At 47.1% G+C, this 21,127-nt stretch overlaps 1 protein-coding gene across 17 annotated transcripts in view; it reads left to right on the top strand.

Annotated features, from left to right (window-relative positions):
* Window positions 1-21,127, top strand: part of DNAJB6 (DnaJ heat shock protein family (Hsp40) member B6) — a 41,379-nt gene that overhangs the window by 5,103 nt on the left and 15,149 nt on the right. For 3 of the 17 annotated variants that reach the window (XM_023744531.1, XM_023744534.1, XM_023744533.1), the window contains exons 3-8: window positions 512-577; window positions 1,401-1,511; window positions 3,433-3,534; window positions 12,083-12,214; window positions 14,070-14,211; window positions 15,546-15,616. In XM_023744531.1, coding sequence (XP_023600299.1) covers window positions 512-577; window positions 1,401-1,511; window positions 3,433-3,534; window positions 12,083-12,214; window positions 14,070-14,211; window positions 15,546-15,616 — 624 coding nt within the window. The other 14 variants (XR_002826373.1, XR_002826374.1, XM_023744532.1 and 11 more) reach the window with 14 other exon arrangements.

Raw genomic sequence — 21,127 nt, 5'->3', positions numbered from 1 at the left:
CACATGTGGTCTTTCTGGGTGGTAAAGGGAAATATTTAATGTTTATAATCACGCTTTAAACTTCATAATTATTAGTTTCCTGAGTATGGAGAGATGTACTTAGATTTTTCCCTGTACCCCCCTTGTCATTTAAAGTAAGCTGGTCCCAAATCCTTATCACTAATAGTGAACACAGAACTGTGTTGTTGTTGTTTTTTTTTAAAATATATTTTATTGATTTTCCACAGAGAGGAAGAGAGAGAGATAGAGAGCTAGAAACATCGATGAGAGAGAAACATCGATCAGCTGCCTCCTGCACATCTCCTACTGGGGATGTGCCCACAACCCAGGTACATGCCCCTGACCGGAATCGAACCTGGGACCCTTCAGTCCGCAAGCTGACGCTCTATCCACTGAGCCAAACCGGTTTCGGCCTGTGTTGTTTTTTGACTTGGAACTTGGAAAACTTTATCTATTGGACTTGGATGGGACGGGAACTTGGTTTTATTGACTTTTCTTTTTAAATTTACAGCTAAAAAACGGGACATCTATGACAGATATGGCAAAGAAGGATTAAATGGTGGAGGTGGAGGTGGAGGTATGTAAATGTTGATTTTTCTTTCTGGCAACAAAAGGTTTGGAATTTGTTAGCTCACTGGGAAAGGGTCAGGTTTCAATAAGTACAGATGACGCCCCCTGGGCTGAGTGGGAGTGGAAGGACATATTGACAGCGTTTACATAGCCTATTGGGAGGCTTTTGTTAGACCAGACATGAAATATTATATTGTGAGTTTGTACACCCACATCATTACCTGCTTTATGTCAAAATATCCTTAGGGATTAAAAATAGATCTACTGGAAAACCAAAATCACTAGCTTTGGTGGTAAGGCTAGACAGGTGTATTTTTATTTTTTTATTCTCACCTGAGAGAAAGAAGAACATCGATTGGTTGCCTCTTTTACATGCTACAACCAGGGATCAAACCCAGAACCTGGGCATGCGCCCTGACTGGGAATCAGCTTGTCATCTTTTGGTGTATGAGAGAATGCTCCAGCCGACACAGCCACCTGGCTAGCGCTAGACAGGTGTATTTTAGATGAAAAGTTTCTGTAATCGTCTGTGGTGTACATTTGGAAATTGAGGCTCCAAACCAACCCTAGAAAGGTTGAGAGTAAATGTGGACACACTTGGTTTACATGAAGTTCCCAACAAAAAATAAACCTGGTGAGAGAGAATGTGCTGATGACACATTGAGAGATGGTGGAAAAGGAAGGGCAGGCACACTGCTGATGGGACCTTCTGGAACGCTGAAGTCCAAACACATGTCACCGAGTCAGGGCGGGGCTATGTTTTTGAATGTTCTGTGGACAAATGATGCCCCGAACAAGAACTGACAAGCGAGTGTGCTGTGCTTGTGCAGGTGGAATTAACTTCGACAACCCGTTCGAGTTCGGCTTCACATTCCGGAACCCAGATGATGTGTTCAGGGAATTTTTTGGTGGAAGGGACCCGTTTTCATTCGACTTCTTTGGTAAGTTTATTGTCAGGGTTGCTGTCTACTTGGTGTCACCATGACTCACAGGAGGACTGGTGGTGCCTTTTCTGTTTAACACTGTTATATCTTGTCATCTAACTTGTCATTTAGGAATTCTAATGGTCTCTTTTCTCTTTTCAGGGATTTTTCTGAATTTTTACCTTGCACGTTAACGTAAAGAAGGTTTTTATGTATTCTTTCATAATTCACTTCCTTTTGCCGCCTGAATTAGACAGTGGTCTGTGCGCAGGTGCCCGGGCTTGGAAATGCTCTCCTGTTCGTGGGAACTGAACTCCTGAGTGTGGTTCTGATGGAAACCCGAGTCACAGCGCCCAGTGTGGAAGGAAGACCTTTGATCTCTGCTTGCTCGTGTTTTCAGTGCCGTGTGTAGGGTGTGTGGTGGTGAGTCAGGACTGCACAGCGACCTTGGTCCAGAGGATGGTGTTTCTAGAGGAGTCGGGCTGTTCCAGCTGTTTCAGAGCCAGAGGGTGGCTTGTCCCGTCACCTCTGTGTCCAGGAGTGTCTGAGACCCAGGTGGTGCTGGGGACACTTGTTAGCCAGTGTGGTGGAGCGCTGGCTAGGTGACCGGGAGGCAGGGCACACTTCCTCCACTGTCATTTTCTTTTGGCTCATTGAGGGGGAAGCACATCCTGTGTGAACCCCGTTCTTCCTGGAGCCTGCTTGATGGGACCGAACAGCCCCTGCCTGCCCTGGAGCCACTCGCTGCTGAGGCTGGTAGGTGCAGGGCCGATGGGGATTCACAGAGACTTCCTTGTTTTGCTGTGATGTGGCTGCTTGTAAGAAGGTAGCTTAAGTGATGTCTGTAGAAACGTTTACTTAGGAGCCTTTTGATTGACAAATGGAGCAGTGAAAGCAAAGCAGAGGAATGTTCGGAGGTGGGGCCCACTGTGTGGTTCTTTTGAAGACTTGCTGTAGTTACTGCTACCTTAGCTATCAAATGTGGCTTGGACTGCCTCCCTGTAAGCCAAGGGTGGGGAACCTTGTTTCTGCCCAGGGCCATTAATATTTATAACGTCATTCTCAGGCCATACAGAATTATCCTCGTAACAAATAAATAGCCTGCTCTATTATGGCAAATATTTAATCAACTCACCCCTAATGCCTTGGCAGGGCCACACCAAATGATTAGGCGGGTTTTATGTGGCCTGCGGGCCCGATGTTCCCCACTCCTGCTGTAGGTGAACGTAATTATCCTCTGTGTATCAGTACAGACCTTAGCAGGTGTGTTTTGGGGAGCAGGCAGTGTTGGGTGACATCCTGTGTTAGGGCTGGGCCTGACCTTTTGCCAACGTGGGCTTGGGTACACCAGGTGTACCAGGTGGATACAGCAGAGAAGGAAGGACCCTATGAGCCTGGGACTTCTTCAGCACGATTTGTGTCTCGTGATTTTATTTTATTTTTTATGTCTCATGATTTTTTAAAGAAAAGAGTGGAAGGGAGGAGGCCTGTGGTAATGAAGTGTGATCACAAGGAGATTGGGTTCTCCTTGGGAAAACGTCTGATAGGCCAGTCCAAGCTTCCTCATTGACGTGATTTTCTCTGAGCAGTTCTTTCTAGGGGAAAGGAGATATAGAGATAATAATTAGATGTGAATAAGTATCATGCCGTTTTACCCACCATAGCTGTTTTAATCTCCTGACTTTCATCTTCCAAACTGTGAGATTTGTGTATATAAAGAAATCTTTATGTGCCTGTGTGTTTCATTGAGACAGGTTATAGATTGTGGACACAGGGGACATTTTGGTGGCAATTTCTTCTGTGAGCCTCAGCCTAGTTTAGGAGGTGGCTGGTCCCATTGCCATTCTGGACTCGTAGGCAGTGCTCACATGCTAATGCCAGGACTGCCGGGTCCCCATGTGTGGGGTGGCAGTGACACCTCTTCAATCCATTCTTATAGGTGTCCTAGGGGACTTCCACTTTCAGGCGGTCAGGATTTACCCGCAGGAGGAGCTGCTGCACGGCTGCTGCATGTTCGGAGTGACGCTGCGGCCTGCTGGCGGTACGTGCGGCGGACAGCACGGCCATAGATGGTTATCAGCACCCGCCTCCCGGGGACTCAGCCCTGTCGTAATGCCCATTTATAGCAGCACATTATCTTTTTGTTTCAATTTTCACATGACTTTTTCTCTCCTGTACTCGCTTCCAAAATAGTAGTTCAAGATCTATTACAAGACATTCCGAGCTGAAGTTATTTGTCAGTTATCAGACCTCACGTGTGACTTAGACATCCCAGATAGAATGGAGGGTGAAGGGTGTTGGACAGGCTACAAGCAGTTCTGTGCCTGAGGACCAAGCTGCAAGGATGGTCACTGACGGGGAGGGCTTGGGCCTGGTCCTGCTGGCATCGAACCTTCCTGGAGGGCAGGCGTCCTCCCGGGAGAGGAGGTGGAGGCTGACTCAAACCAGCATGCACAGGCGGTGCAGCCCAACTTCTGAGGCACCGACTTGTAGCTCTCCCCAGGCACCGTCACAGAGACAGCCCTACCAGAGCGTTAATTGGCCCAAGGAGGAGCACTTGATTGGGGACCATCTTCATTTCTTTTTACAGGGCACTCAGTAAACTGATGCTCTCACAGAGAAGTCACGGCAGGACTCACTGTCTGGGAGACCTGTCTGGGTGTAGTCTGACATTCATTTGCTTGCATTCTCATGTCGGAAAGCCAAGGCCAAACTTGAAAATGCAAAACTGTTTCCAGAGCCTATTCATGTCAGCATATTTTCCTTTCATACTGGCATTTGTCTTTGTGATGAGCCCTAGTGAATGAAAAGGCTAGTGGAGGGTAATACGGCCTGTAGGCCTGGGAATTTAGCCTTTGGAGGAAGCTAATTGTGTCGCTGAGCCCGGTGCCCGGGTGGTGCATTGAGCGTCACTTTGCTCTCCAGGGTTCGAGGAGGTGGACAGTGAGGAGCTGGAGCCCAGGGAGGAGCTGGAGCAGCCTGGCGGGGACCAGCCAGCGGAGCACGCCCTGAGCCAGGGGGACAGTGACACACTGGAGGTGATCTCCAGTGAGGAGCTCGAGGGCGTCAGTGAAGATGAGCTGAGCGAGGGCTGTAGTTGGGGCCAGGCCGAGCTCCCGAGTGAGGAGCTGGAGTTCCTGTCCAGCGAGGAGGATGAGGCCAGCCTCAGGGACGAGGAGGAGCAGCTCAGCGAGGACTGCGAGGAGCTGTTGAGCGAGGACAGCGGTCCTGAGCTTGAGGTGCTGCTGGCGACCCCGGGATGGGACGGCCAGCTCACAGAGGGCCGGCCCTGGAAAGTGTACCTGGAATAAAGAGTTTCTGCTACTGCTGTGTGGTTGAAGCACATCCTTGGGTCCTTGGTCAGACACCACGGCGCTGGTGTGGTGACAGCTGAGACGTGGGGGGCCAGTGGGGGTCTGGGAGCGGCTGTTGTACGTGGGTCTTTTCTGGTGCCAGGGCCCCAGGGCCAGAACCACAGTGCCGGGGGCTGGGAACCCAAGATCAGGGCCTGCGGGGGGCTGTAAGGGGAGTCCCCACCAGGCCTCTGTAGTGTCTGGTGGCCTCAGCGTCCTCGGCATGTAGGTGCCTGCACATCATGTTTCCTCTCTGCAGGTTTGTCTCTGCAGATTTCCCCTTTGAATAAGGCTGCTGGTGACAAGGGTGAGGGCCCACCCTGATGACCTTTCCAAGTGAGGTGACCTTACCGGTTCTGGGGTCAGGAGTTCAGCCTAGAATGTTGTCTTCCTGACAGTGTTCAACTCAGAAGCAGCAGATTGAAAAGGAGATGGAGGGGAATGCTTCACGTTATACCTGCTGAGAGAAATCGGGAGCCAAGGCAGTGCCACATGGGCATGGGGGGGAAGGAAGCTCAGGAGTGACCTATACCTGCGTGGCCCCGTCTGAGAGACACGCGTGGAGGACGGCAGTGCGACACAGGCCAAGGAGAAGTGTTAAAATGAAAGAATTTCTTGCGAAGTCCATGGTCGTGAGTGAGGAGCAATGAGGGGGAGCAGTGCCCTCACCTGTTTCTCTCACCTGTGGGGTGGGGGTAGGCCTAGCAACAGAAAGAGGGTTGCACATGTGAGGATGTGGAGCTGTGTTTGAAAATAGTTAATTTTCAATTAAGATTATGCTGGCAAATGCGGGTGGATGCTGTGCGGATGATGTTCAGTTGCCTTTCAGTTGCCAGTGTGCACTAATGTTTCCCAGTCATTCGCTCCCCTGACACTCCCCTTCTCCCCCAAATAAGGAGAGGGATGTTTCTTTGGGAAAGGTCTCTCATCCTGAGAAGAGGCTGGTTCCTGGACCGCGGGACCAGGAGGGGCAGCCACCCAGAGCGTAGCAGGCATGTCTGAGTCTCTGGCCAGCCCAGCCCTCTGCCTTCTGCTGTTTTGTTTCCCCTGGGGGGAGCCAGCACTTGTCTAGGGCTGGTCCTCATTCTTTTCTGTAGTTTGCAGGTGAACCTGGGGTCACAATTTTCCTGAGTCCCTTGTAGGTAGGCTTTACGCATGTCTCTAGTGGAGTTTTGGTCCCTCTGGTTGAGGGAGCAACTTCCTTCTGGAAGGTGGTGTAGGTGTCCTATGGCTCAGGTACAGGGTGAAGGTAGACGTGAGGGCAGGAGGAGGGGACAGAAAGGGCACCCACAAGATGAGATACATGGTTTTCCTTCTGTGAGGAGGTCATTTCTGTGGGAGTCAAGTTCATGGAGCTCACTGGGTCCAGTGCCTGCATCTTGGTTCCTTGGATAGATTTTTGCAAATCTTGGAAAATACAGTGCTGCAGCCAGACCTAGGGAATAACCAGAATCTCTGCTTTGTAACAGAGGAGCCTGTGGGAAGCGGGAAGTGGGTTTACTTGTTTGGCCAATACTGAGCCTGCTGCTAAGCGCTAGGCAGCCCTGGGCCCACTCACCTGGGGCTCCAATTGAATGGCTGATTCTGGATTTGCTCCCATTTCTGTTTGTTTACATTTCTTCCAGACAGGTTCTCTGCTTCTGAATATGTAAGAAAGGACACTTGAAAAATGAGTTGTACTTGTAGCTGGTGTTACTGGCATTAGCGGGGGTTGCTGGGGTTAGCTGGGAGAGCTCGTGGAAGTCTAGAATTTCAGGTGTTTGCCTTTTCTGAAGGTTGCTGTGTAGCTCAGCTTTGAGACTCGAGAATAGACGGAATGCTCTCCTGTTCGATTTTGTTTTGTTGTCCTTTGTGCCAGTGCTCTGTGTGCTGGGCGTTCCTAGTGTGGGCCACATGGCCTGAAGCCACGCCTGCGGGCTTGTCTGCTGAGGACAGTGGTGCTCGTATTTGGTGTGGGTTAGAGCACTGATAAGAGTGGGTTTCTCTTCAGTGCTCTCCAATACTGAATTGTGGTAAAACTTGAGAAAATGTATGGATGGGTTGAAACATATTTCACTCATAATAGGTTTTTTTTTTTTTTTTTAAGGATTTTTGTGTGTATGTGTTTATGTAAACATTTGTCTTTTGTGCCTAGTTTTTTCATACCATTCAGCTCAGTCTAGATTTTGTCAGAAGTTTGACTTAGGCTGTCAATTAGTTTAGTACAGCCATCCTCCTTTATTTGCAGGGTATGCGTTCCCAAACCCCCATGGATGCCTGAACACAGACAGCACCAAACCCTATATGGACCATGCTTTTGTTTTTATACATGCACATCCTATCTATATGTAAGGTTTCATTTATAAATTGGGCACAGTAAGAAATTAATAACTAAGAACAGTTGTAATGATACACTGTAATACAAGTATTGTGTACGGTCTCTCTTAGAATGTCCAATGTATGTAGGACAGTGTGGACATGCTGACCAAAGGGGTGATCCTTGTCCCGAGTGGGACAGAGTGGCATTTCATTATGTTTCTCTGAACGGCATGTGATTTAAAACTTAATAATTGTTTGTTTCTGGAATTTCCCTTTTAAATCTTCAGGCTGTGGTTGATTGTGGGAAACTGAAACCAAAGAGAGCAACACCTCAGATAAAGGGGGGGAATTATTACACTTTGCTAATATCATGGGCCCCAGAATAATATCATTACTAAGGAAACTTGTGAAATGGTCAAGAATACTTTCTCCCCCTAGACTCTGTATCAGGCTTCTCTGAAGACATTTAGTGGAAGCAGTTGACTCCCATGAATCTGGTGTGTATGTTTTCCCCCTTCTCTTCCTTCGGGCGTCAGATGTGTAGATGTGTGTATTCCCCCACGTCCCGTGTGGTTCAGGGTTCAGGATCTGGAAGAGGGGCTGCACACAAGTGAAAGAGACGAGACGAGATAATAATTTGGAAATTGGGGGGCCAGGCGAGAGCCCAACCCAAGAGGATGGACTCTACTTGTGCTCAGGCCATCCTTTTATTCAGTTTGGGATCCACCCATAGCCCTTAGGCAGGCAAGTTCCAGTAGCAGGCCCGACTATCTTTATCAGACCATCTGATGGGGAAGTTGCTTCAGCTACCATTGTCTGGGAAATTCCAGAAACAAACAATTGTTAAGTTTTAAATCACACGCCGTTCAGAGAAACGGTCGTCCCACTCGGACCGGGACAAGAATCACCCCTTTGGTCAGCATGTCCACACTGTCCTACATACATTGGACATTCTAAGAGAGACCGTACACAATACTTGTATTACAGTATATCATTACAACTGTTCTTAGTTATTAATTTCTTACTGTGCCCAATTTATAGGCGGCTTTCCACAATCTGGAGACAAGGTTGGGTCCTGCAGAGCTGAGGTTCCAACTCAGTCCAGAGACCACCAGGCTGGAAGATGGGGTTGCAGTTAGGAAGCCTGTAGGCAGGAGAGTCTAGGGTCAGCCTTTGGTTCTAATCAGCCCTTCAGCTGATTGATTGGGTGAGCCCACCCACATTGGGGAGGGCAATCTGCTCTGATGAGTCTACTGATCTAAATATCAATTTCATCCCAAACACGCTCAACTTGACATGTAAAGTTACCATTACAAGTCCACCCTGTCAGTTTGGCATCCATGCTCACCATCTCCTTAAATTGTACTTGCCACCATGTAAAGACACTGGCAAGGTCATCTGTCCCGCAGACACCTAGAGGGCACTGACCTTGCCCCAGTAGGAGGTGGGGCCTTGACTTCCTTCTTTCTTCCCCTTGGTTCCCTGGAAGTGGCTGTATGATATCAGGTCTGTGTTGTGCCTTACACCATACAGGGGACAGGCAGGGAAACCAAGATGCTTGCTTCTTATTTACTGATAAGTTTGCACAAACTACATTCCTGACAAACTCAGGAAGGAAGCTCATGGCAGTTAGTTCCTCATTTCTGTGTCGGTCCCATGGGTGCAGCTGGTGTGGGAGCTGCTTCCTCCTCCAACAAGCTACCCTTGCCCTGGTGGGCGGGGCGGGGCATCTTGTACACAGTGGGGGGGGGGGGGGAGGACATGGCAGCACATTTGGTCATTTTCATGTGTCTTGTTCAAATTTATTTTTGAAATATTGTGTGATACTTATCCTTTTTAACCTTAAAAATAAGATGTGTACTCCGTGTAAGAGTTAGGAACATGGGAATGAGTAGAAAGGAGGCGGGAAGGAATGGCCTTTGTCTTACTCCCAGTTGAAAGGCACTGGCTAACATTTTTTAGTTACTAAAACTGTGATCTGTCCATTTATGTTCTCTTCTGCCTTTTACTAAAGCTTAAATGCTATGCCCACGTAAAAATCTGCATTTAACATACCCCATTTCTTTATCTCCTTTATTGGAAAATTAGGTTTTCAACTTTCACTATAACGTTTTGAACTCTTAGTGCAGTAAGTTATCTCTGTTTGAGATGAGCTGTGTGTTTGTGTGTGTGTTTATAATGATTTTGGAGAGGGAGAGAGATAGAAATATCAGTGATGAGAGAGGAACATGGATCGGCTGACTCCTGCACAAGAAAATGTCACTGAAAAGCCACTTACTTTACTTTCCTAACATACTTGTAACCCAACTTTTGAAGTAGTTTTTCAATAAGGTGATTTTATAGTGATGGAAGTCTTCATTTAGCTCAAGCATGTCAAACTCGAGGCACACAATGAATATTTTTGTGGCCCTGCCATTATAACAGTATGTAAGAAACATTCTAATAAAAATTTTGTAACTTCATTTTTACAATATCCTGTTATACATACCTAGAAGCCCAGTGTACAGAATTTGTGCACGGGCGGGGGGTCCCTCAGCCGGGCCTGCACCCTCTCCAATCTGGGACATCCCTCTCGCAATCCCGGACCGCTGGCTCCTAACTGCTCACCTACCTGCCTGCCTAATCGCCCCTAATCGCCTCTGCCGGATGCTCCTATCTGCTCCCTTGCCAACTTGATCCCTCCTAACCACTCACCCCTGCCAGCCTGATAGCCCCTAACTGCTCTCCTCTGCTGGCCTGATCGCCCCTAACTGCTCTTCCCTGCCAGCCTGATTGCCCCTAATCGCCTCTGCCTGCCTGCCGGATGCCCCTAACCGCTCTCCCCTGCCTGCCTGATCGCCCCTAACCGCTCTCCCCTGCCTGCCTGATCACCCCTAACCATTCTTCCCTGCCGGCCTGATCACCCCTAACCACCTCTGCCTCAGCCCCACCACCACCACCGTGGCTTTGTCCGGAAGACATCGGTTTAATTAGCATATTACCCTTTTATTAGATTATTAGTATAGATTATTAATAGCGAACTACAACATTCGCTAATGACTGATTCCTATACTCGTGTTGCATTCATTTCCCTTACGTGTAGGTGCACCATTTCTCTCCACTAATACTAGTGGCAAATACTCTAGCAGCCGATTGCCATGTCATTAGTTTTGGACTGACTTGTTTGTGTGTGCAACAGGAAAGATTTTGCTTTTGGAGAACAAGAAAAATAGGTTTATTTGCGTTACGCTTATTAATTTATGCAGTTATTCAGTGTCTGGTAAGTTAATGTTCAAGAAAAAAATATTAATTTTTATTAAAATGTTCTATTTTATGTTAACAATTACTCATTTATTTCAGCCTTTTGTATTCAGCATGTCTCTATTGAAATAAACCTACATTCCTATGAAAATTGAAGCTTTTGTTTTTTTGTAGCCCACATAAACTTAAGCTTCTTTATTTGGCCTGTGTTAGCCTTTGAGTTTGACATGCTTGATTTAGCTGGAGTATCATGTCCCATGGGCAGACAGCATATGAGGATTTAGTTGCTTTGTTAACCTAAAGACATAACGCGTGTCATAGGTTCGCCAATGGGCCATTTCAGGACAAGACCGTGTGCTTCAGTGTGATGCTTGGTGTATGCAGGACAGTGCAGCCTAGGTCTCGTGCTAGTCGTTGGGGGGTGTGTGTGTCCCTATTTCCTGTCACTCTTCCCCACTTTGGTCACCGCTGCTGTGTTCCAGGTGTGCCAGACTAATTCTGTAGTCTCTGTAATGGGTTGCTTTTCTTTTTCCCTGCAAGGTTTTGTAGGATTCCTGATAAGTCCGTCCATTTTCTGTTTCTCACAGAATTCCTACTTACCTGAAAAAATATATTGCTGACTAATTTCATAGAACTTTAGCAAATTTTTTTATAAGGTTTTTATGATTTGTGTTTTTAGTAACTCATTGATAATCAGAGTTAAACTCGTGGTTGGTCTTTTATTTTCAGGAGCATTTTGATATCTTCACTAGCAAGACAATGCCTATTCACCTAGTGCAGTGATGGCGAACCTTTTGAGCTCGGCGTGTCAGCATTTTGAAAAACCCTAACTTAACTCTGGTGCCGTGTCACATATAGAAAATTTTTTGATATTGCAACCATAATAAAACAAAGACTTATTTTTGATATTTATTTTATATATTTAAATGCCATTTAACAAAGAAAAATCAACCAAAAAAATGAGTTTGCGTGTCACCTCTGACACGTGTGTCATAGGTTCGCCATCACTGATCTAGTAGTTTCCTATTGGAGCACAAATGTCATGTCTGCAATTCACATTTATTTAGATTTGCCTTGACTAACCATTTAAAAAATATTTTTGAGATGTCAAGTTTACAGAAAATTTAAAAGGAGCTCTTACATCCAAGGCCCAGAATTACTCCTCCCTGTGTGTTAAAATGAATGTTTGAATAGTCCATGTTTGTTTTTATTTCTGAATAATGGAGACAACTCAGACCTTAGGGCAGGGGTGGGCAAACTTTTTGACTCGAGGGCCACAATGGGTTCTTAAACTGGACCGGAGGGCCGGAACAAAAGCATGGATGGAGTGTTTGTGTGAACTAATATAAATTCAAAGTAAACATCATTACATAAAAGGGTACGGTCTTTTTTTTTTTTTTAGTTTTATTCATTTCAAGCGGGCTGGATGCGGCCCGTGCCGTAGTTTGCCCACGGCTGCCTTAGGGAGTTTGAGTTCCTAAGTACCTGAGTGAATGAACCCTTGCTGACCCTTCACAGAGGCTGCGTGGTGGGCAGGCTGGGTCTGTCCCCGATGCCTCTGGCTGGCTCTGCTTTCGTTACAGGAGCTTTGGGTGAGCTGTGGCCATGACTTCTCCAAGGCTTCCTGCTCCCCTATTACAGCTTTCCCATGAAACGACATGGAACAAAATTTTACAAAATGCATGTGTTTGTTTCCAGAAGACCCATTTGACGACTTCTTTGGGACTCGGCGGGGTCCGCGTGGGAGCAGGAACCGGGGAACCACCTCGTTCTTCTCCGCCTTCACAGGGTTCCCGGCTTTTGGCGGAGGGTTTCCGTCTTTTGATGCAGGTATCAAATCCCAAGATGTTACTTCTGGTAACTGGTAAATAGTTTGAAACATGTGTTCCTTTTGATAGAACAGTCTTGTAGATTCCCTAGTCATCTTTACTCGTTTCCAAGAACGTTATACATGAAAATCCATCTCTGCTCTAACTAGTAAATACTCCTGGTTAAGGGTGTAAGGTGTTTCTGGGTAGTTTAGTACAAGGAGGCCCTGAGTCCGCTGATGGAGGCCGAGGAGGGGCAGTAATAACACCCATGCCTGCTGCGGCCACGAGGGATGTGTGCTTGCTGTGGGGGTGCCCAGCCACATGCACAGTGTTGGCGTTAGCGCTTGGTAAAGCAGGTCAGCAGCTCGAGGGGTGGGGTGGTGACCTAACAGATTGTTTTACCTCAAGAAGGAGACTCTTGCCATGGACGCTCACCTAGTTCCTGCTGTCTTTGGGTCTTTTTTTATTTTATTTTTATTGATTTTAGGAAGAGAGAGAGAGATAGAAACATCAATGATGAGAGAGAATCATTCACTGGCTGCCTCCTGCACGCCCCCCACTGGGGATCGAGCCCGCAACCCCGGGCACATGCCCTTGACTGGAATCGAACCTGGGACCCCTGGTCCGCAGGCCGACACTCTGTCCACTGAGCCAAACCAGCTAGGGCTGTCTTTGGGTCTTGTTTTTGTCTTAAATGCTCTGCCAAGAATCTGCAGTGCTTTGTTACACAGGCTGCCTGCATGGTACTGTCAGAAGGTCCCTCCTGCAAGGGTCATGCTGATAGCAGCTAGGAGAGGCTCCTTTGGGGAGCTCTCTTCCACAGAGCACTATGCCAGGGCTTTTCTCCAGCAGATCCTCCGATACCATGCTTGTGCTTATGCTAGTGCTCAAGTTTCAGGGAGAGGGAAAACAGCTGGTAGAAATCATTAGAGAAGTGCAGTCTTTACTGGTCAGGGCCTTGCAAAGTGTCCTGTGGCTCCAGCCTCTAGACCTGTGCTGTCCTGGATGGTGGCCACAGCCATGCGGAGCTGCTGAGCCTCGTGATGTGCCCGTCCACACCGACGCGTTACAAGTGGGACATACACTGGTTTCAAAGATGGAATATTTAAGTCCAAACAATTTCAACTTTTTTATATTGCATAAGATAATATTTAGGATATTCTGGATTAAATAGTGCTTAAGTCAATTTTGCCACTTTGTATTTTTTAGTGGGGGCCATTATAAAAATTAAAATGACGTATTTGGCTCACATTCTGTTTTTGTTGGACACCGCTGGTTTAGACAGTATTAGAGCTGGAGGGCTGAGTCCTGTGTAGGGAGTGCGGGTATTTGTTGTAATGAACAAGGAAGCCAGCTTCAGGGTGATGTGTGGCCATCAGGGTGTAACGTCCATGTGATTGAGAATGTTGTACATGAACTACAGAGCCATACTTGTAAGGTAATTATTTTAGAATTTGTTCTAAAATTACTTTAGCTTTCTGATAATTCAGATTTTTGTCCCTTGTGGTCACATTGCAAGGGGAAGGTGAGCGGATTGGGTCTGCCATTCTGTCAGCAGTGGTCACTTTGTTCCTGTGAGATGCAGAGTGTGCGGCCATCCTAGTCCCTCCAGGAGGCTAAATGCTTAGTGGATCCTCCATAAATAGGGGAAATGCAACGAGGCCCGACCCAGCAGGAGTAGGGGGTAGGAGGGGAGGTGAAAGGAGCCTGCTGTCTTGTCCCTTGATTCAGAGGAGTCCCCTGGACCCCAGCATTGCCCCTGCCAGCACCCTGCTTACAGGAGAGGTCTGCTATGGGATTTGACACTTGGGGATTTTTGCACTGAATGCCAGACATACTAGTCTCTGATATTTTTTTCCCTTTATTTCTTACAGGATTTACTTCCTTTGGGTCAATAGGTCATGGAGGTCTCACTTCATTCTCTTCGACGTCATTTGGTGGTAGTGGGATGGGCAACTTCAAGTCCGTGTCGACTTCTACCAAAATTGTTAATGGAAGAAAAATCACTACAAAGAGGTACAGTTCTCTCCCATATTTCATGTTTTTAATAAGTAGGTGTAATAATTTATGGGTGCCACCCCCCTGCCCCTGAGCGTGAAGTATAGGGTGTAAGTTAAATTGGGCACCTGAGAATCTTAATAGCCGAATTTAGGGCATTTCTTTTTAAATTTTGTTTAATGTTACCTATTAACAGCCCTCTTCATTTAGAACCTTTTTTTTTTTAACAGTTTAATCTATTTTTAAATATATTTCTTTATTGATTTCAGAGAGGAAGGGAGAGGGAGAGAGAGATAGAAAATAGAAACATCAACGAGAGAATCATTGATCGGCTGCTTCCTGCATGCCCCCCACTGGGGATTGAGCCTGCAGTCCATACATGTGCCCTTGGCTGGAATCGAACCTGGGACCCTTCAGTCTGCAGGCTGACGCTCTACCCCAGGGGTCCTCAAACTTTTTAAACAGGGGGCCAGTTCACTGTCCCTCAGACCGTTGGAGGGCCGGACTATAGTTTAAAAAAAAACTATGAACAAATTCCTATGCACACTGCACATATCTTATTTTGAAGTAAAAAAACAAAACGGGAACAAATACAATATTTGTATTTGCATGTGGCCCGAGGGCCGTAGTTTGAGGAGCCCTGCTCTACCCACTGAGCCAAACTGGCTAGGGCGAGCCTTTTTTTAAATCCTCACTCGATAATTTTCCTTTTTTTGTTTTTTTAGAGAGAGTTGGAGAGGGAAAGACAGAGAGAAATACCGATGTGAGAGAAACACATCGGTTGGTTGCCTCCTGCACGAGCCCCGACCAGGGTCCAGACTGGGTAGGAGCCTGGAACCGAGGTACATGCCCTTGACTGGAATCACACCCGGGACTCTTAAGTCCACAGGCCAGTGCTCTGTCCACTGAGCCAAACCGGCTAGAGCTAGAGACATTTTTAATGTGCAGTGCTGTAATAATAGTGTAATTGGTTTGCTGGCACTGTTAGGATAACAAAATGGAAAGCACCATTAGTAGTAAAAGCTTTATCATATTTTAATTTTTATGAGTTTTGTTTTTTTTTTATAGCCAATCTGACAACATATGCCTGGGAGCAAGATCTCAGATGCTCCCTGAAACCGTGACCATTTGATTCTTGGTGTCCACATGTAGGTCATGGTCAGCAGTATAGTGTTGTCTGTCAGAATCGGTCTGTTTTCAGAAAGATGGCCCTGGGTGGCTTCAGCTGGTTCTCAGCCCCAGGGTCTGTGGTTTCATGTTCGTCTGTGGCCGTCCTGGTTTCCAAATGCATCTATACAAACACATACATTTACTGCAAGAAATAAAGTTTAAAAATGCATTTTATCCTCCAGAATTGTCGAGAACGGTCAAGAAAGAGTAGAAGTTGAAGAAGACGGCCAGTTAAAGTCCTTGACGATAAATGGTAAGGAGCAGCTGCTACGCTTGGATAACAAGTAATTCAACGCACGCATGTAACAGAGATGTTAACTGTAACAAGCACCATGTGAGGATTAACAGGAACATTTTTTTGAAGATTTCAGACGAACTCGACTTTCAGTATAACTGTCCCTAATCTAAAGTATTTATACACGCTCATCGGAGCCTGTTTGTCAGACTGTTGATTTATTGTTGGGACCACATGATAGGACCTTTTCTTTTTGGTCTTTACAATTGTTGTAAATCTCTGTATGCACTTTGCTTTTTATTAAACGTGATCCAGGGTGGCCGTGACTTCATACACTAACACCAGCACGGACCTGCTTTCCATTGTGTTTAAACATGAGCCAAGCAGTGGCGGCCTGCTGTGAAGCTAACATTGCCAGGACGCGCCTCCCAGAGTAGTTTCAGTCTTTCAGTGTTGAGTAGTGAAAGGTACTAATGCATCAATGGTAATACATTTCTGGTTTAGTATAAATTGAGGATGTTTTCTAGTTGTGCATGAATGCTGGCAACTTAGTAAGTTTTGACAATTGTTTAAATGTGTAATGTTAAGCTTAGGTTTAAAAAGTAAAGCTGGTAAAATGGGTCTTTGTTATTTGCTTTAAAAAAAAAGAAAATAAATGCGATGTGTTTGGTGCATTCTTTCCCAGTGGGGCTGCAGCCTCCTGTGTCTGTGTGATTCTGTGCCTGGGCCTCTGTCGCTTCCTGACTGTCCGTCCTGTGCACTGAGGTGGGTGCCACCTTCACCAAACCTGTGCTCGTTTTCTTCAGGCTATTTGGACAGTGTGTGCAGATTTCCTGTGTATGTTAAATAATGACTAGCAACTTACTGAACATTTTAATACGGTGACACGCCTACGAGGTTATGTCTGACGCCAGCTCCATCAAGACTGCACGGTAACGACATGGAGTGATGCAGATGTGGCCAAAAGGTGCTGCTTTTGTTTTTCAGTCTGTAAAATCTGTCCCGATCACCAACCTAGTGTGAGAAATGCTCACCTGTCTGCATTTAAGTAATGGACTCGAGACAGAGGTATGGCGACGACAAGGCCTGGAATAGGTTCTCGGTGGCGTGTGTCCGCCTGGTTGTGCAGGCTCACCTGGGGCAGCGATCACAGCCCATTTCTCCCCAGGGTGCAAGTGTCCCTCCTCGGTCCTCATTGGCTGAGGCTTTGCTTAACAGATTGTCATACGTCGCCTAGTTCTTGCTGTCTCCCATTGGGCCATTTAAATAAAAAAGGGCTGAGGCCTTTCTAGGTGCCTCCACCTCCCCCAGTCTAGTTGAGGTGGGTGCCTGGGGGTGGGGGTTTTCCACCATGAAGCTGGCTCACGGCCACAGTTCTTTGTTCTTATGTCCTCTTCCCTCCCTACATTCTGTTTGTCCTGAGGAAATTCAGCAGCCGTTTTGGTTAAAAGGTGACTCTGCTGGAGATGGATCACAGAGTCCCATTTCCTGCATGAGGGTCCCAGCCAGAGGGATGTTAAGTAAGTCTTGGATTGGATGGAAACCACCCCACTCAGCTTTGTTTTGGAAATACGCAGGAAGAAAGCTATTAAAATAGGAGTTGGTAAGGGTTTTCCCCTTAGGCTTCATGGGAAAGCCCATGGAAGTTGCTCTGGTTCCATTCACTCGGTAAGAATGTGAGGATTGTTACGGAAGACCAGGGAAAGTATTTTAGAATATCATAGAAACTAGAAGTAAAGCATCACAAGTTTAATGTGAGCATTCAAAGGCAGCTGAGCTCAAGGAACAGTGAAGATGCTTGTGTGCGTGCTCTCAGCCTGAGCACCTTTGGACGCGGGAGTGTGCTCGTCCCACTCGGGAAAGGGTTGCAATGCCTGGTATCACTAAAATGCATCACAGAAGGCCTGCTTTTCACTGATGCTGGTAGGATAGACAGTTTCTCTGTCACGTGAGAAAACCGAGGAAACGCTTGAACCCCAGGGTTTTATGTTTCCGGGGTGGGGGGCGGGGGGGCAGGGCAGGGATGAGCCATTTGATGGAGCGGCTGCACAGTCCTGAGGGACTTAGGGAGACGTGAAGAAGTCCTGTCTGCTCTGTGATGGTTGGTTTCCCGTTTGGGAACATGCTGGGTCCTTGGGGCAGTGTTGAATGCAGCTCTGGCTGGAAACAGTCTACGCGTTGATGTCACCAGGGGGAGAGGTTTTTATAGCTGGGAAGGGCACACTGTCCCCACATCCCCGTGTTTTTACCTAGTCAGTAGTACCGGTGCTAGGCACCTTCTCCCTTGCTCCCCAGGAGGCTGATGGCAGTGGTTGCCATTGGGGGCATGCTCTTGGCTTCCTTTTTGGAAAAGGAACCTCCCATGCCCTGCTGGCTTCTCGCTGGAGTTCACTCAGGACCTCCTTGTGTCAGGAGGGCCGGGCCGGGCCGGGCCGTACTCATGCCTCGGAAGCCTCGAGCTATCCTGTCCCAAGTCTCCTGGCCTCGGCACCTGGTCTCCTTACTGATGTCTTTAAAAATGGCCTGTTAGGACTGGTTTGTGCAGGTTTTCTCTGTCATCAGCTTAGTAAGTTCTGTTTCAACCTGACATGGCGTCCTGCTGGGGACCCGAGAGGTTCTGTCTGGTTGGATTTCTGGCGGCTTTACGCTTGTCCTCTGTGGAGGGTTTCAGGTGCTCGTCTTGTGTTTTCTGTGGTCCCGTTCCAAGCAGTATCTTTGCATTTTTCAAGCCTCTTTATTAACCAGTATCTAATTTTAACCCTTTTTCTTCCTTCTCTTTGTTAGTTGCGCTTCTGCAGGTTATCTGCAACCTTTTGCTCACAAATGGGAGTTTTAAAAATTGCTTTTGAGTTTGACTTACAAAACAATCTTCATTTTGTTGATTTCTAAGTCAGTTGTATTTTTTATTTTCATTTCAAACTGGGCCCATGGAAATGTGTTGTTTGGAATGAAGGGCTCAGGAGTCGTAAGTTTTGTATTGTCAGTTTTGTGAGTTTGCTTCTGCCTTGGTTAGACATTGCTGCTGCTCTGGGAATACTAACCCGCTAGAGCTTTCGCGGGAGGCATGGCGTCTACTGTCTGTCCTACCATTTGGGTAGTTATTTTGCCCTTGCCCCCCTGACCTGTGAGTGATGTCTTAGTAATTGGCCTGTCTTTGGATTTTTATTTTCTTTTGGAGGCAGCTTATCAGGTTCTCTCTTAGTGAATAATTTGTTAAGGACTGATTTTTAAAGCTAGGGTAAGAATACCCTAACCCTTAACATGTCAAAGGAAGATGTGTACCTTGTTCACCTGCAGGTGTGACATTACCAGCACAGGTGTGAGTGAGCTGTGTGTTCCCACTAGTTACACGGTGGAGTTTTATGAGCAGCACTCTGGGGGTGGTGTCCTGGGTCGTCTTGGTACTTAAAGGAAGCCCTCAGCCTATTGTGTGGCATGCAGCAATGCCAAGTGTAAAACCTGTAGTGGACATTCATGATGTTCTTATTGGACTTGTAATTTTGAAGAGGATTTCATAGGAATGTTATTAGGTGAGTAGTGGTCACTCTGGTTATGAACACAGTGTTGGGCTCCCCAGTGTCCAGTAGTGACCATGTGTGACGACTAGGGTGACAATGAGGACAGTCTGTTCCTGGTGGGTCACTTTTAAAAAATTTTTTATTTTTGACAGTATTACAGATGTTCCCCAATTCCCTCCCGCCTCCCTTTAGTCCCCCTCCTTCTTCCCCCTGCCCCATCCTATGCCTTCACCACACTGTTGTCTATGTCCTTTGGTTATGCATATATGTATATAAGTTCTTTTTTGTTCATTAGTTTCTTTTGTTCAATAGATTCCACATATGAGTGAGATCATGTGATACTTGTCTTTCTCTGACTGACTTATTTCACTTAGCATGATACTCTCCAGGTCCCTCCATGCTGTCTCACAGGGTAAGAGATCCTTCTTTTTACTGTTGCATAGTATTCCCTGGTGTAAATGTACCACAGCTTTTTTATCCACTCGTCTACTGATGGGCACTTGGGCTGTTTCCACATCTTAGCTACTGTAAATTGTGCTGCTATGAGTATAGGGGTGTGTACATTCTTTCTGACTGGTGCTTCGGGTTTCTTAGGATATATTTCCAGAAGTGGGATCTCTGAGTCAATGGCAGTTCCATTTTTAACTTTGTGAGGAAGCCACAGTGTTTTCCACAGTGGCTGCGCCAGCCTCATTCCCACCAGCACACACTAGGGTTTCCCCTCTGCTGGGTCACTTTCATTGAAACAGCTACAAGAGTTACTTGGCACGTGTCTAGCCTAGAGGTTTTTAAAAAATATATATAATAGGCTCATATTTCAAAGAAGCCTGAAGAACTTTAGAAGAAACATTTGTCATGAAAATTTCATGCGGATTCAGCTGTGTGTCTCAGCCAGATGTTAGGGGTCTGTGACCCTGTTCTTTCAAGATGTATTTCAATTATGCGACAGCCTCAGGCCATCCTGATGACATGGTGCTTCAGGCACAGTCCCAGTCCCTTCGCTGTGGGCGGCTGGGACACCCCCCAGGGAAGCAGCTGGCAGCCTGGGCCAGCGGGTGTCCTGTGGTTGCAGGGCTGCTTGGATGTGAATTGTACTTCAGCTCGGGGGCTCAGCAGGAACTGGAGTTTTTCTTCCCTTGGTCTGCAACAATCCTCCCACCCCTTCCTCTAAAGCAGTGGTTCTCAACCTGTGGGTCGTGACCCCTTTGGGGGTCGAACAACCCTTTTACAGGGGTCGCCTAAGACCATCGGAAAACACGTATATAATTACATATTGTTTTTGTGATTAATCACTATGCTTTCATTACGTTCAATTTGTAACAATGAAATTGGGGGTCATCACAACATGAGGAACTGTATTAAAGGGTCGCGGCATTAGGAAGGTTGAGAACTGCTGCTCTAAAGGAATCCTGATTCTGTCCTGACGCCCCAAGTTTTCCTAAGTAGGGATGAGTGGCCCCGAGGCCACAGGAAGGTCCCTGTGGGAAGAGGGTGTGAGATTGAGCCCCAGCATGGTCTCAGGGCTTTACTGCTGCCTCTGGGTTTGCTGGGGGGTGAAGGTGGGGGTGGGGTGGGGGTGGGACAGAGCAAGGCCCGAAGCTGAGGGGCCTGAGACAAGTCCAGTGCCAGGCTCTGCAGGCAGGTGGAGAAAGTGGAGGCTGGCGTGCCTCTGTGCTCCCCTCAAACAAACCATCCCTGCCCCCAGCATGTGGAGATGAGATACTGGCTGGTGGCCTGTGCTCTCGGCACTGATACCTTGGTTAGCACAACGGCCCTCAGGTGGAGACGTAACACCAGATTTTTGGACGAGGCAGCAGGCACGGAACTGGGACCCAGCCCCGTCAGAGCCTGCCCGCTCCTCATCTCAGGAGGCTGTTGATGGATGTCCCCACCCATGCCTGTTTCTAGAACGCCCTGAGGAGTACCTTTCTGTGCTGGAGGAAGTTGTCATGCTGGGCCCCTCTCACAACCAGTATCTGCCTGCCTTCCCGCCAATAAGCGTTGGCTGTGT

The sequence above is a fragment of the Myotis lucifugus genome, unplaced genomic scaffold (assembly GCF_000147115.1).
Source record: "Myotis lucifugus unplaced genomic scaffold, Myoluc2.0 scaffold_471, whole genome shotgun sequence".
NCBI classification, from domain to species: Eukaryota; Metazoa; Chordata; class Mammalia; order Chiroptera; family Vespertilionidae; genus Myotis; species Myotis lucifugus.
Note: the sequence above shows the minus strand (reverse complement) of the source record. Positions and strands in the feature narration are given on the sequence as shown.